The following is a 12,345-nucleotide window of genomic DNA, read 5'->3' on the forward strand; positions in this document are numbered from 1 at the left end:
TGCGCAGGTGGCGGTCAAGCAGACAACGCAAGAGGCGAGCCAGGCTGGTGACTTCAGCCACACCTGGGCATACAGCCTGCTGCCCATGTGTCTGCAGCAGGGAGCCGGCACCCTGGCAGGTGAGGAATTGGAATGTTGCAGGCACCAGCACTTCAGCCAGTTGGTTGAGCTCGGTGACTGTCTGGGGTTGCAGGTGGTACTCACGGGGCAAGGCTGCCATTAGGATGCTGAGCATCCCTTGCCAAGTCTGCTCCCCACCACACCAGACTAGGGCACAATGGCACACCACTGAGGGCGACATGCCTGTTGCATCTCCCACCTCCATCAAGATAAAAGTACCTGAGGGTCGTTCTATCTGCTGACCATTGGGGAGAATAAGCTGTGGGGGCTCACTCAGGAGGCAAGTGACAGAGTCCAGCCAAGCAGCACTGGAGGCCCCATCACATATTATCCAATGCTGGATCCCCACTGATTCCTGTGCCTTCCTCTTTGGGTCCACAGTCTTATGCAGAAGCCTGGGGAAAACACCTTGGTGCCAATAGGAGCCCTCTAGCCATCCCAGGAACTCCTGGGAGCTGAGGACACTGGGATACAGGTGCGTAATTTCCACAGGAGGATAGCCCTGTGTTGAGCTGTCTTCCATGGCCGCCAGCCGATTCTGGATCTTAAATAAGCTGTGCCAACAAGTGGTCTTGCCACTGCCTGGAGGACCCAGGAGCAAAATTCCGGAGGCCCGGTCTAGAGCCTGGCTCAGCTGCTCTAGGGACCCCAAAATATCAGGACTGGGATGTAGGCCTGCCTGCTGCAATTCCTCTTCCAGCAGTGGCTTCCTCAGCCTGTGGGTCACAGGCTCTGCCAGCACCCGGCTGGCACTGGGGAAGATACCACAGAGCAGCTTTTGGAGGTCGTGAAGGCGGACCTCATCGAGGATGCTGAACAGTGGTGAGTGTAGCAAGGCACGCAGTAGGGCAGCCTCCTCGATGGCAGGTAGGCTGTGGGGCTGCTGGGAGTTGAATTCCTCCTTGGTCACATTTAGAGCCTGTATCATGTGTGTGAGTATCTGCTTGAGCAGTGGCAAGCGGCAGGGCAGGGACCCAGACATGAGCTCATGCTCTAGGGAGAAGAATTTGGATAGGCGGGTAGCCATGCGGGAGGCATCACGCATCCCTGCACCCAGCAGGGTCAGCTCTGCCACTTGCCGTAGGTTAGGCAGTGTCAATGCCACAGGCCGCAGTAGTAGGCGCAGATTGGCAGGCACAGCAGGGCTCAGGGCATGCAGCGTCAGGAGACAGCCGTAGCCAAGGCGTATGTACACATGATGTTTCTCAAAGAAGCCACTGCCAAGGAGCTGGAGGTGGGTGGGGTCAACAGTGCTGGTGCTTCGGGAAGCCTCCTGGTACAGTGGGGCATAGATGTGGTGCAGTTCAGCCAGGCGCTGGCCCAGGGCAGAGAGCAAGCCAAGGGGCAAGTGCTGAGCTGCCTCCAACAGCAGCCAGGCACCACCCTGCAGGGCACCATTCAGGTAGTTGCTCAGGCTTTGGGCCTCTATCTGAGGCAAGCAGGGCATCATCACCAGCTGGCGCCCCAGGGCCTGTGCCAGGTTCTTCACCATGGCTACCTTGCCCACACCATGAGGACCCAGTAGGGTCCCACAGGCCACCTCCTCCAGGGCCAATAACAATACCAGGGCTGGCCGCTCAGGCAGCAGGTTGGGTAGAGACCCCAGTCTGGGACCCAGGTACTCATAATTGTACAGGAAGGATCGGCCCAGCACATCTATCCAGCATGCAGCTGGTGACAGAGAAGTCTCAGTAGATGCATTAATCTTGAGATTCTGCAGGGGACTCTGGGGGATGGTGTGAGGTGAACCCAGGTGGTACTTGAGTTGGCGGGCCCAGTGGAAATCTGTCAGATCACTGACCTGGTGCTCCTTCAGCAGCTGTGCAATATCCCGGTGAGTCACTGCCATGACCAGTAGGGCACTGAACAGGCTAGTCTGGCGGACAGAGGGCAGCGGCTGCCCACCCTGGGAGGCCCTCTGGGCCCGTAAAAAATGCACCAGTACTTCCAGCTTATACACATGTGTGGGGACCATGGCCAGGGTCCTCCCTTCAAGCAGAGCCTCTTCCATCTCAGCCCGCCATACCACCTCCTCTGCCACCAGCACACATTGCCATGGGAAGGCCTCGACTAAATCCAACCAGTGGTGGACATACAGTTGCAAGGGCAACTGACTTTGCTGGGGCAGCTCCTTGTAGGCCTTGTCTAGGGATGGGCCAACAGCTAGACGGGCAGCCACACAGTCCTGCAGCAGGTGCACCAGTGCCAAACGCAGACCCTTCTCCAGAGAAGAGAGCCACTTAAGGAGATCTGGATGCAGAGGAAGGGACTCCTGCAGCTTCACCTCCTCCCCACCTGCCCCTAGCACTACAAGTGCCTCCACCTGAGTCTGTGTGCTTGGCCCTGACTTCTGGACATCTATATTTCTGTCCTCTGGGCTGGACTTGAAGCTCACAGCATGCACATGAGGAAAGCAGCGTCGTACCCATATCTGGGCCTCACATGGCTCCAGGGGGGCAGCCAGCAGGGCCACCAGCTCAGTGTCACTGAGGAAAAAGAGGCGAGGAAAGTGAGCACAGAACCCATAGAGCACGCTCTCCAGAGCCATAATGATGCCCTCCAGCTCCACTGAGCCTGCTTGCAGCAGTTGCTGCAGCTGCTGGCCTTGGAAATGAGGGCTCCGATTGGCACTGGGCACTATAAGTGACAGAACCTGAGGGTCAGTTACAGAGATTTGCATCAGGGTCCGATATTGATCATCCATGGCCTTGAAACGGGAGTCCTGTGGTGAGGGAGAGGGTAAAAGTGAGGGCAGATGTGAAGGGGCAGCGCCCCCCTCCCACCCTCTGCCCCACTATTCAGTAGCCTGTGTCCACCCTGCTTCGCCCCTCGTCCCTACCAGGTCAGAACTGGGAAACTGGATCTTCATCTCATGCAGAACTTTATTCAGAAAAATCCACTTCTTCTGGAAACTCACCCACACGTCCAGCACGTCACCTGTGTGAGTAGCCAGAGGGACACTAGAGGGAGACTAAGGTTCTAGCTTCTGCCGGGTCCCCACCTCTCAGGCTGTCCCACTCAAAAATATTCTGCTCAGCAGGACCCAGGGACCTTGCTTGGAGGAGAGGAAACTTTCACTGAGAATAAAGACCTGGTCACCTTAGCCCAAGAAGTAGCCCTGAAGGAGAGCCTCACTCTGTCTTCCAGATCTTCTCCACCCAAACCCCATCTCTCACCCCATGCCTCTGGGCCAACCCACCTCAGGTCCCACCCATCGGCCCAGCCAGAGGCCTGCACTCACCCAGGCCATGCATGATGGTCACCCACTCCAAAGCTAAGTTGTATAAGTCTCCTGACTTTTGGGTGGTCAGGATCTTGAACAACACCTGAAGACTTTCCTGGATAGAATCCTGCAGGCTGTTGTAATCTAAGGAAGAGTGGGCTCCAGCTGAACTGGGCTGAGCTGAGCTGGCAGTCAGATGAGGCAAGGGCAGGGGTGGGAAAATAGTTGTTGGTTTTAAGGAAACCATGGAAGTCTTTAGTAAAGGTGAGTTGATAAAAACATATTAAATTAGGTATAGGCCAGCCATTTTTTAAAATTGAGAAATTATAATAAAAATGTGGAATAGTTCTGGACTCAGGTAACTTCACAAATGTCTTCATGTCACTGTTCAACTTTACAGAAACAAATTGGAAATAGTAGACTCTGCACTAATGGAAGACAGGCAGTGAGGAACTTCTATCAGTTGACTGCAAATCAAAGGAAAGCTCTTGTCCTTAGGCTAAAAGATTATAAATAAATGTACATTTATATGGTTTAAACTAAACAAACAAACAAAAAAAACCGCTTAAGCCATGTATTCATCATATTTTATGATTTCCCTATGTAACTAACTTTGAATTTGCTCGTGGGTTTCAACTATGTTGAAGACTTCTCTTCTACTGTCAATTCCCTAAACTATACCATCTTGGGTGCCTGTACATATGCTCTTCCCCGACCCTGGCATGCCTTTCCCCTCTTGCAAGTTTAGAAAATTCCTACTCCTTCAAAAGTCAGCAAGAAGCCTCTCCCTAGGGGAAGGGAAGAGTTCTCTGACTCTCCCTGGTCCTTTGAAGCTGTGCTCTTTCTGAGGTTCTACTGCCCTCTGTTAGGTGCTCCATCATGTACTTATCTCTATTCTTTTGTCCCTCTCTCACTGGACTGGGAGCTCTTGAGGACAGCACTTCTGTCTGTAAATCTCAGTGTCTCCTGTGTTTGGCTCAGAGGAGGCAGGTGAGTTTGATGAGGGAACAAAAAAGGAATGAATGAGTGGGGCAAAAGATCAGCCAGCAGGGTATAATCTAAAGTACAAAACATTGAATGGTGGAGAGACATGACCATGAGGAATCCATTAGTACACCCAGAAAGGGAAGGACCATTGCTGAAGAGGCTAGGCATTAGTGGGGATGCCCACAAAGATTAAGACTATATATATAGGAGCTCATTGGAAGACATTGTCTCAGAACACACTGATGTCTCGTGCTGTCCAGGAATGATGGGGACCTGGCTAGAGAAGCCAGATCTGGCAGGGTGTGTGAATGTGGTAGGTGAATATGGCCCCTGGCAGGGGCCTTTGACTGGGCTACAAGGGCTGGGTCTCACCTGAAAGGATGAAAGTGCCACTGTCCTTGGCCACTACATCCCAGTGGGGGCTGCGGAGCATTTGCCTCTTGGAGCGCTCCAGGGCTTGGGGCTCATAGGGCACATGCAGGATGAAGTTGAGCAGTCGCAGCTGGCGCACTTCCCAGACCCGCTGCAGCTGCCGCAGGGTCTCTTGGGCATGAATTCGTTTATTTTCACACTGCCAGATCTGGAACAGCTGGGTCTCAGGAACCAGGCCTAGGTAATGGCTCAAGGGATAGCACTGGAGCTGGGACTCAAGGGCCAGGGCTCAGGGGAGAAGAGCTCTCAGAGATGGAGAGTAGCACCATCAGGCTTCAAAGACAGGCCATCAGCAGCCTACTTTTTGATCTAGGGCTGCTGCTCCGAAACCTACTCTTGCAAGGCTCCAGTTGAGCAGACAGTACCTCAATCAGGTGTGTTCTTTTGGGACAGAGTACATCTGCCATCCTGTGTGCCCAAAACTTTGGGGCTGCCATCCACTTCCTTCCCCTGGGTAGTGGTGAGTGTGTGTGGGGAGGGGCATATGCTCAGTCACAGAGAATCTGAAACCACCCATCAGATCCCCTTAAACTCCTGACAGGCCAACAATCTCAACCCTCCCACCCACAAGCCAGTACCTACTACCCCTTTGTCTCAAGGGCTGCTGGGCTCAGCAAATATGTCTTAGATTCGGACCACTTCCCGACCTCCAGTGGGCCCCACCTGATTGAGTCGATCTGCAAACTCCAGCAGAGGACAAGAAAGCAGCTGGCCCAGTGTTAGGAGTTCGATGTTGAGACTGCCCAGCCCTAAGGCTGGAGGTAGAGGAGACAACAAACCAGAGTAATACTGGTATATGGCAGAGTCCTACCCATATCCTGGAGCCCAGATCTGGAACCCAGAGCCCAGCCCAGCTCCCAGACAGCAGTTCTCAGAGCGCAACTTAGAGCCAAGAGCTGTGAACCTAAGGTCCAGAGCACAGTGCAGAGCCCAAAGCGGATTCCAGCCTGAGCCAGCCCAGGTCAGCAGGGAGGACCCACATGGTAGAACATAGTGGGGGTGGAGTGTGTATGTGTGTGGGGCGGGGGTGGGATGGGGCGGGGATTACGGTACTTGGGGAAAGGCAGGGAGCAACCCAGGAAGGGAAGGTGTTTCCAACAGGAGAGGCAGGGTACTGAGCTGTTGCATTGTGCTAACCCTATGTCCTACCCTTCCCCTCTGACAGTACCCAAACACACCTCGCAGGAAGGCTTGGAAGTTGATGCTCTGCAGCTGGAGGCTGCCCAGCTTGGTAAGCAATGGCAGGTAGCTGCAAAACTCCTCTAGAATGTGCTTGCAGCACTGCAGAACTGGGCTATGCAGCCCCAGGGTGGCACTCATCTGGGCCGCCTCTGTCAGCCAGCCATCTGTCTTCTCCTGGGCCATAGCCAGGCTGAACTGTAGGGAGAAGGGCTCGCTGTGAGCTGGAGACCCTTCCCCCTACCTCCCACACCCACAGACTCCATTCCTAGGCAGGAGCTCCAAGGAAAGGTGTCAGCACCTTGGCAAAAGCCATGCACTTCCATTCACTGATGTTTTCAGAGATGACTCGGTACAGGTGCCAGATACGCTGCTGCTGCACAATAGGACGAGTCCCACAGATTGGCAGAGGCACAGGACTCCCATCCCCTATGAGACAAGGATAGCTGAGGACTGGGCTATGTGTGGGGGTAGGGGGCACAATGGGGAATGGTCGGTCAAGAGCCCATAATGACAGAAGGGAGAGTCCTGAAAGTGCCAGGGTTGGGGGTTCCAAAATTATTCAGGACAATAATGGAGGTGAGGACAATCTGAGGGAGTTTTCCAAGGATAGAATAGCTGAGGAAATGTGATGGCAATGAAAGGGAAGGGTTCCTTTTCCATGCATCTCCATCTTACTCACTCCACTTGGGCCACAGCAGACTCTTTACTTACTGTTGCTCAGATACACCAGGCATGATCCCACCTGCTGAATTACTGACAGTTCATTCTGGAACACTCTTCCCTTAGAGAACCATATAGCTTTCTCCACCAAATTTAAGTCCTTGCTCAAATCTCATCTTCCTAATGAGGCCTATGCAGCCCACCCTTTTAAGAACATTCCTCACAGCCTTTCTTATTATTAGTGTGGATAATAAATTCCTGTTTTTCCAATAGTTTACTTTGTACTTTGGTGATCAAATTGTTCCACATTTGGCCAGTTGGTGTCCCTTCTATGTCCCTGTGACATGTTCCCATCACTTTTTAAAAAAACTTGATGCTTTCTTTCTGGCTTAAAAGGTATTCCAGACTCATTTTGTATCTACCCTGCTATAGTCTTGGGATCATCCATTTTCTGAGGAGCTCTGGTTCCTTCTAGTGGGAATAGTATTAGAAACTAAGGTCTGGGCACAGTGTGGCTCCCTGCTCTTGGGGTATCTTTGCTTCCCGGCCTCTTCAGTAGACAGAGCTAGTAGACAGAGTAGATATATTCATGTATATATACATACACACACACACACACACACACACACATTTATATACATTTACACATAAGCATGCATTCACATATAACTTGTGTATATGTGTTTTAAAGTGCAATATAGAGTAGATACCACAGAAAATGGAAGCTTAGAAGACAAGCTCTCAATATTTCCCTAGAACTCAAAAAGAATAAATAGAGTAGATATATTCATGTATATATACATATACATACACACACACACACACACACATTTATATACATTTACACATAAGCATGCATTCACATATAACTTGTGTATATGTGTTTTAAAGTGCAATATAGAGTAGATACCACAGAAAATGGAAGCTTAGAAGACAAGCTCTCAATATTTCCCTAGAACTCAAAAAGAATAAAATGAGTAATGATGAAGTTAAAAGAAATGGAGGAGATATCCAGAAAATCCAATAGACAAATAAAAATTCTGGAAGGAGACCAGAGCAAATATAAGAGCCATTAGCAAATAATCAATAAACAGTTTACTTACAAAGGAAAAAAGCCACGTTAATATTAGATTTGTCCATACTGCTACATGTCAAAAGAGAATTATGCAGTTTCTAAGGCTGAAGAAAACATTCTGTGACTTCAGAATTCAATATTTAGCCAAGCTGTGATATGAGGACATCAGAAGGTCATTCTCAGCATAGTTGCTTAGAAATTCTAACACCTCTAAGTCCCTTCTTGGAAAAGAAATACTCAAAGAAGTATGACAGCTATCCAAGGAAAGAATGAAAATAACAAAAAAATGTGGCATTTAAAAAAATGGAAGTGGATAAATAAAACTAGGAATCCTTAGATGTCAAAATAATTGTTAACATGGTTATAAAACAAAGCAAATGTCAAAAGTAATGAGTAAAAAATACCTAATGAAAATAAAGAATAGTATTAATAATCTGGACCTAAGATCCTAGATTATTTTAACAACACCTGGGAGTTTGGTGAGGAGACAGGGATGGAAAAAGGAAGTAAAAGCAATGCTGGGGTTTTTCTGGGCCTAGCACTGCGAGGCCTGAGTACAGTACTTTGCTTTTTCACAAATATCTCCAAACCTGGCAGGAAAGGTCAAGATCTGTGGTCTATGTCAGTTAGATTATGAAATTGAGGGTCTCCTGATACTTAGCCGAAGAAAAAGTCCCTTGCTTGAGGATGGTCCCAGACTGTCCAACACCTCACATTTGGCCAAATGGCCCTGGGAGTGGAGATGCCCATGGGCAGAGATGGTAATAGGTAATAGTTGTCAAAGAGGCAACTTGGAAGCAATGTGCCTTCCAAGGGATGTAAGTAACCGATAGAAGTGACTGCGTCTGAGAAAAAAAACTTGAGCCCACAAAGTTCTTCACGTGCAGAAAGGAACCAGCTGTACCACTGTACAGAAAGGCTAAGACCAATAGTTCTGTCCTGGTCTCCTGTGGGCCAATAAGGCCCTCAACAGCTGTCACGCTACACCACATTGGCTGGAAGCAGTGGCTATGGAGCATCAAGACCTATGTTTATCTGGGGGCCTGCTGCCTGGTACAGGGCTGGGTTGAACAGGGCTACATAAAGGCTAAGTACTACAATGAGGACACTTTTATATTCTCCTGCACAGGCATTTAGCCCTGTCACCTTAACACATTCTAATGAGACATTCATCTGTTTGCCTTCCTTCCCAGACTGTGAACCCCCTGTCTCCCCACCCTAAGCACAGCACTTGACATATCCAATGTATGAAGATTTTGTCTTGCAATTTTCATTTATAAAAGAGACTAATGAGATTCCTGAGACTTGCTTAAGGTCACACAGGACTCAGGACCATGAGTCCTAACCCTTATCTCAGTTGGAGGGTCTATCACGGGAGATGAGGGGTGGGGTGTGGGGGTAGGGGCAGGGATCCTCAGTACCAGTGAAGGTGGCATAGGCATGGTGCAGTTCACTGAGGCGGTTGGCTATATTCTGGAACTGACGCTCCAGGGAGATAAGCTGGCGCTCCATGCTCCTCTGCTCTTGTTCAGGGTCCATGAAAGGACCAGACAAGGCCTTCTCAATCAGGCCTTCCAGCTCTATCAACGCTGCTGCCATCAGCTGCTGCAGCTTGGGCACAATGGTATGTCGCTTGCTGAGCAGGAACTCTGAGGCTTGGCTTCTCTCAAACTGAAATGCCTCCCACATATCCAGAAGCTATGGGGCAAGCAGAGGGCAGTCAAGTTGGTGTGGTTGTGGGGGAGGGGGCCTAGGAGGGATGAGAGACTCCCTGAATTGTCTTCTCACCGAGATGTCCAGAGCTTCATTCTCAGCACTAAAGAGGCTAAAGTAGTTGCGGATGAGTTCATGGAGTGACCGTATGTATTCCATTCGCTCCTCCAGCTTCGTGTACTGCTCATTGGCCTCGTTCAACTGCAGGGTCCACAGTATGAGATCAGCACCCCCAAAAACTTTGCACCTTCTGGAAGTCCCAGACCCCAGCAGTTGCCTTTTAACCCACCATGAGCTGGGGAAATCAGGGATCAGATCCCCATCTGACCAGGTTTCTACTCATTACCCTGATAATGGGGCAACAGATACCTAGCTGACTGTCACACAGAGCAGAACCTTGTTTCTGAAGCAGGACTGTATCTCTCTCATCACATGGGGGCCTCCCACGGCCACGTGGAAACTGAGCTAAGCGAATAGGGCAGATCACTTATATGAACACAGCTTAAGAGCATCGAGCCCTTTTGGGAGCTCAGCTGAGACCTGAAAGGAGTGTTCTGAGCATTCGAGCAGGATGGGCCCTGTGTAGGCTGGGAAGGAAGAAGGAAAGCCCACCTTTTGGGAGCACTGGGCAATGGTGTGAATATCTGAGTTAATGGCTTGGAAGACCTCCATAAAATCTGTGAGCTCTTTCATTAGCTGCTGGCTGCGGCTCCAGCACTCGTTTTGTACCTGTGCAAGAATGTCCTTCCTGATGCTCTCCAGCTTGGATTCTAAAGACAGGAGAAGGTTAGGTGTTAAGGCATACATGAAAAAGAAGAGGTGCTAGGGGAGTGCTGTGGATCCAGAGTAGGAGCGAGAAGGGGAAGCCAGACCATGAATTCATTCCGTCACTCACTGAACACTTACTAGACCCCTGCACAGTGTCCAGTCAGCTGCTATACACTGGGGCCTGGGCTGGTGGCCAGCAGCTAAGAGTGAGTGATTGAGTGAGACAAAAAGGGTTTCCATCCTCACAAGCTCATGATATGGTGACATAGACAGCTATATAAACAGACCATCAAGAACCAGCATGATAAACACTCTGCAAGTGCCCAGGAGCCTTCAACCTGGCATAGTGAAAGGAGAGGAGGCCCAAGGAGGCTGGGAAAGGCCTCCTCAGAGGGGCCGGACATTGGAGCTGAATGTGTTGTGTAGTTAATGCTCCAAGGGGCAAAGGCACACCACATAGATGAAACAGCATGTGCAAAGGCACGGGGATGACATGTTCATGAATAGTAGAATGCCCTACCAGAGATGAAAGTTTTCTGTTTGGGAAGTCTTACTGCTTCTGCTCTTCCTAGAAGAGTATATAATCTGCCGTTTGTTCTTAAGGATTAAAGGGGAAAAGCTGTCAGGTGGATATGGCGCTAGAAGATAATCTTGGAAGCCACCTTTGGTGATATGAACAACCTCGCTGTCTCTGAGGGCAGGGATAATATACCCATATGGGACCTCATCAAATCTAAGATACAACTGACTGTAACAGGCATCATTATTTTATATATCACTAAAAAAGAAAAAAGTGACACCATCTAAACTCTGACATGCCATCAATCATAATACACCTCAAGTTCAGAGATGTTAAAATAATGCACAGAAGAGCAAAACGCAATATAGAAACACGGTATAAAGTATACCATGAAATACAGAATAGAGTGCTTGCTACATGACAGATACAATGTCAACCACTTTACCTGTATTAACCCATTTAATCTCCACAAAAACTCTTTGTTCCGATTTTACAGATAAGAGAACTGAGGCTCAGAGGGGTTACGTTACTTTATCAGCATCACACCATGGCAGAGCTAGGATTCAAACTCAGGAAGCCTGGCTCTACTCTGTTACTTTTTATGTTTTGAGGGGTGAAAAGTAAATCGGCTTATCCCCTATGAGCATCTAGTCCACTGGAAAGTGAGATAGTGAGTTCCAAGGGCAGATACTTGAGACGTACTGGGTATAGCCCTTTTGGAGCTTAGAGGACGTAACCAAGAAGACTGGGCACCGAGAGTTGAGACTGAGAAAACCAAGAGAAAGGGAATCTTTCAAAGGGCGCTCAAGGTTGAACAGAACACAGGGATGCAAACTTACCCTTTTTCAAACTATCCCTCTGGCCTATGACAGTAGCTAGGCCATTGCCATGACGCTGCTTTTGGACCAGCAGCATCAGGCAGGTGAAGGCAGAGAGGAGTTCAATGGTGACACCATGTGGTATAAAGGAAAAATGGACTGATAAAATTCAGGATTCCCAGGGTTGAAGTTGGAGATGGATGGGAAACAGACTTGAGAAATATTTAGGAGACAAAAGGATGGAAAGGATTTGGCAACAGATTGAATGTGGTGGAGTTAGGGAGAGGGAATGATAAAGGATGAAGTCAAGTTTCTGATGAGGACAACTCACCGGAGTGGGTAATTATATTGTTCACTGTTCAAGGGAGCCCAGGTAGAAGAGGTACAGAGTTGGAGGATAAGAAGATAAAATTAGATCAGCAAGAAGGATGACAGCAGACAGAAAGAGATAAGGTGAAATGAAAAAATAAATCACCTACTGTATGCCATACTCAATGTTAAATAATATTTTATTTAATCCTCCTTGCCATGACTCTATGAGTGACTCCATTATTATGTCTGCTACAAATAAAGACACCGAAGCTCAGTGATCTGAGGTCACACAAACCAGTGAAAAACATATCCAGGGTCCTGAACCCTGTGCTTTGCCTCCCCGTCTGCTCATTTTGAAGAGGCCCTTCGTGAATCCCAGACTAAGGATCAACAGGTCAACAAACTAGAAAAAACACAGGCTTTCCAAGCAATTGTGGAGCAAAGGCTGTGTCCCAAACAGGGTCAGAATGAAAGCAGACCAATCACAGGCCCAGTTCCTTCCTTGCCAGCTTAAACCCCCTGTACATTTAAGACA

The 12,345-nt window shown here is 49.1% G+C and overlaps 1 protein-coding gene across 1 annotated transcript in view; it reads right to left on the bottom strand.

Moving 5' to 3' along the window:
- The window catches only part of DNHD1 (dynein heavy chain domain 1), a 58,682-nt gene that overhangs the window by 22,075 nt on the left and 24,262 nt on the right, over positions 1–12,345 (bottom strand). The window contains 10 exon segments of the mRNA XM_025049463.1: positions 1–2,842; positions 2,960–3,057; positions 3,362–3,487; positions 4,703–4,910; positions 5,426–5,517; positions 5,941–6,139; positions 6,243–6,370; positions 9,101–9,377; positions 9,468–9,593; positions 10,005–10,162. The exon segment at positions 1–2,842 is cut by the window's left edge and continues 21 nt beyond it. Of these exon segments, the coding sequence (XP_024905231.1) occupies positions 1–2,842; positions 2,960–3,057; positions 3,362–3,487; positions 4,703–4,910; positions 5,426–5,517; positions 5,941–6,139; positions 6,243–6,370; positions 9,101–9,377; positions 9,468–9,593; positions 10,005–10,162 (4,254 nt within the window).

The sequence above is a fragment of the Pteropus alecto genome, unplaced genomic scaffold (genome assembly GCF_000325575.1).
Source record: "Pteropus alecto unplaced genomic scaffold, ASM32557v1 scaffold395, whole genome shotgun sequence".
Taxonomy (NCBI): domain Eukaryota; kingdom Metazoa; phylum Chordata; class Mammalia; order Chiroptera; family Pteropodidae; genus Pteropus; species Pteropus alecto.